A 4252-nucleotide genomic window follows, 5' to 3' on the forward strand; every position below is an offset into this window, starting at 1 on the left:
AGTGTGCCCAGAATGTTTTGTGTGGATCCGGTTGCTTCTCTCTCTCATTGACCAGCTCCTCTGACGACCAGAACACCTTTCATCTAAGTCTCGCAGCTGAATCTCCCCAAAGTCCCCACTGTCAGCTCATTTGCCTGTGGGGAAAATGAAATACATAGATTGATATTACAAATTTTACAGCGAGAAGTCAGGCTTGTTGCATGTCCTAGATAATTCTGTTGACAGATGTCACTGTTAAAGGTTAACTCTTATTCCAGGACATCTTTTTCAACAACAACAAAAAATGTCTATATGATTTTAAAAACTTAAGTCTTAGCCAAGGACTCATTTATTTTAATCAATATTCAGTACAACAAAATTCTACTGCAGTCTGTTGAAACAAAATTTAAGTTAGATGAATTTCAAGAATTTTTCCATATATTTTCTCTAAATATCTAGACACAGATACTGAAAAAAGTCTGTTTTATCTTAGCTTTATTATTATATTCATAAACTAGCTTGAATTAGCCTACTTATTCTAAAAATAAAGAATAACTGAATATTATGGAATAAATACCTGTGAATAAATAATATTCTGAGAATTTCATAACCTAAGCATAATTTCCCTCTGAAAGTATACATTGCACATAATTGCCAGAATATTAAAATTTGAAACAGTAGCAGATATACAAGATAATTCAATTACATGTTTCAATACTGAATATGAACGTTTTAGTGGTTATATGGTTTAAAAAAAAAAAACTATCACAGAGGATGAAAGTTAAAACTAGAAAGAAATGGATTCCGTTTAATCATCAGCTACAGTAAGGCTGTTGTTGGTGGTGGTGTTCAGCCCTCATTTCTATTTGAGTAAAACCAGCCTGTAAAGGTTTAGTTTGGTAAATAAAATAAATAAGAATGTATCCAAACTGATTTATGTGTACAATAAATTGCAAATAGAGCATAACATAAATCTGGCAATTTTCTCTGTACACATAAATTACAGGAACAAGATTTGTTATTCTGTACATTTTGTGCCCACATTTATAGTCTGTTAAACCTTCATGAGTGTTACTACCTATGAAAGATACTAAAAGTTCTAGAGGTAAATTCCAACCCTGGAAGCAAAAACTTTGTTGTAATATAGTAGATCCATGGTACCTACTCTTAAGGATGGGAGAATGCCACATATAAACAGATAGAGAAGAGCAAGTTTTATACGAAGTCCATTATAGCATTTTTCCATTTAATCAGATTAATCCTTTCAAACATTTTATTTAAAAATATATATATTTTCTTTTATATCACAATATATTGGGCATTTCCCCCGTTGATGCATATTGCTAATATTCATTGTTTTAAAACTCTCTAACCAGCTTCTTTTTGACTTAAAAAGGACTTAATAATGGACCGGAAAGTTTATAACTCTTTCTGGCAAGAAAGAAAAAAATACTGTAACCCAACTATTATGTTCAGTTTATCTTAAAATTCTGAAACACAAATATATAGAAAAGAAGAATATGCATGCAATAACATCTGTCATCACAGTTTCTAAGAGATGAACACCTCTACAGCTCATACAACACACTAGTCTAAAATAATGTGGACACAGTATAACAGCACAAACATACGTAATTGCTCCATATCTTTTTTTTTTTTTTTTTTTTTTTTTTTGAGACGGAGTCTTGCTCTGCCGCCCAGGCTGGAGTGCAGTGGCTGGATCTCAGCTCACTGCAAGCTCCGCCTCCTGGGTTTACGCCATTCTCCTGCCTCAGCCTCCCGAGTAGCTGGGACTACAGGCGCCCGCCACCTCGCCCTGCTAGTTTTTTGTATTTTTTAGTAGAGACGGGGTTTCACCGTGTTAGCCAGGATGGTCTCGATCTCCTGACCTCGTGATCCGCCCGTCTCGGCCTCCCAAAGTGCTGGGATTACAGGCTTGAGCCACCGCGCCCGGCCGCTCCATATCTTTTTATGTTGCCAGAATGTAAGTCTGCTGCACACTATATGACATTAATCTGTTAGCTTTCTTTTACATTTCCTATCACTAGGAAACTCTTAGCAATGAAATTTGGATTCGTTTACATATCTATTTTTTAAACATGCTAAATTCGAGTTGGTCAACTTAAAATGCATATATATATTCATACATGCATATACACATACATACATACGCATACATATATACACATACATACATACGCATACATATATACACATACATACATACGCATACATATATATACATACATACATACGCATACATACATACATACATATGCATACATACATACATACATATGCATACATATATACATACATATGCATACATATATACACATACATACATATGCATACATATATACACATACATACATATGCATACATATACACATACATATGCATACATATATACATACATATGCATATATATACACATACATATGCATACATATATACACATACATACATATGCATATATATACACATACATATGCATACATATATACACATACATACATATGCATACATATATACATACATATGCATACATATATACATACATACATATGCATACATATACATACATACATACATATGCATTTTAGGTTGACCGAGTCGAATTTAACATGTTTAAAAAATAGACGTGTAGGCCAGGCGCGGTGACTCACGCTTGTAATCCCAGCACTTTGGGAGGCCGAGGCAGGTGGATCACGAGGTCAGGAGATCGAGGCCATCCTGGCTAACACTATGAAACCCCATCTCTACTAAAAAGTACAAAACAAAAATTAGCCGTGCGTGGTGGCGGGCACCTGTAGTCCCAGCTACTCGGGAGGCTGAGGCGGGAGAATGCTGTGAACCCGGGAGGCAGAGCTTGCAGTGAGCCGAGATCGCGCCACTGCACTCCAGCCTGGGCGACAGAGTGAGACTCTGTCTCAAAAAAAAAAAAAAAAAAAGAAAAAACTAGACTTGCAAATGGATCCAAATTTCATTGCTAAGAGTTTCCTATTAATAAAAATATTTATAATAAGAACTTATGTATTCATACTAGATGTGACATCAAATTTGTGAATTTGGGAAAGAAAAACCAATTTTGCAATTATAATGAAAAGTTGTCCATTGCTTTAAAACTGCCTTTAAAATATATAGAATTGTAATATTACACTGAAAATAATTTGATTATTTAATTTAAATAATATAATTTGAATTATATAATGGATATACTAAACAGCTCGTATGAACCATACATTTAATTCAAGACGAAAGGTATTTTCTATACATCTAATACGCACTCACCTAACATTTATGGAGCACTTCTTATGTGCCAAGCTCTGTGCTAAGTGCTGCTAAGTGCTTCACATACTGTGTTGTTAACTGAGGATAGACTGTGACATCAAGTGCAGGTAGAAGTGTAGAAGGCATGGATGGACTCAGGTGTGCTGGAAATATCACTTCATTTTCTATAATAATGTAATTTCTGCTTCTTAGTCTCCATTTTAGAGGAATGATCGAAATTTAAACTCTCATTTTCAGTGTTCTCTACCCTATAGAATTTATGCTACACTTTTAGGATCTCACACTACACTAATATTTTAGGGGAGAGATTTTGGTCTTCAGATATCTGACCATGCAGTTACCACAGAGATGACCATTATCTCAGCCTGAATGAGTCCGTCAGGTGTAGGGATACACAGTTGATTTTGTGCCAAACCTAGATACAGGAATCTTTGCTGAGGCTTAACTTCTTGTGTCAAGTGTCTAACTCACACTCCACAGCTATTCCCCTCCAGGACTTGTTACCTCTTTGACGATGCTTACAGGAAGTAGAGCTCAGAGAACATCAGGTATTTTCCTCTCTCTTCCACCACACCTTGGAAGTTTTTGTTTGTATGTTCTTGTTTCTGCATTTGAATGTGTATGGTCATACTTCAGAGAAACCCAGGAATCTCATTTATTCAGTACAATATAGTGGTCAGGTGCTCAGGCCCTATTATCAGAGAGACCTAAGTTCAACTTCCCAATTCCACCATTTACTGACCATATGACTTTAGGAACATTATCTCACGTATCTGAGTCTGTATCCCCATCTTTAAATTGTAAATGTTAAAGATGCCTATCATAGTAATATTGTGAGGATAAAATGAAATAGTGCACATATACAAAAAAGCCTATTAAAGTTAATGTTAAATAAATGGTAGCTGTTTTAGGAAATATGAAGCAACTCACCTCAAAAGATTGGGAGCCTCAAAAAATACACTCTATATGATTTTACTAA

General features: G+C 35.1%; 1 protein-coding gene across 1 annotated transcript; it reads left to right on the forward strand.

Moving 5' to 3' along the window:
• Positions 1 to 2106: 2106 nt before the first annotated feature.
• On the forward strand, positions 2107 to 2643 carry LOC112615167 (putative uncharacterized protein FLJ46204). Its single transcript, XM_025371839.1, has one exon. The coding sequence runs from the start codon at positions 2107 to 2109 to the stop codon at positions 2641 to 2643; it is 537 nt and encodes a 178-aa protein (XP_025227624.1).
• The last annotated feature ends 1609 nt before the right edge of the window (positions 2644 to 4252 follow it).

The sequence above is a fragment of the Theropithecus gelada genome, chromosome X (genome assembly GCF_003255815.1).
Source record: "Theropithecus gelada isolate Dixy chromosome X, Tgel_1.0, whole genome shotgun sequence".
Taxonomy (NCBI): Eukaryota; Metazoa; Chordata; class Mammalia; order Primates; family Cercopithecidae; genus Theropithecus; species Theropithecus gelada.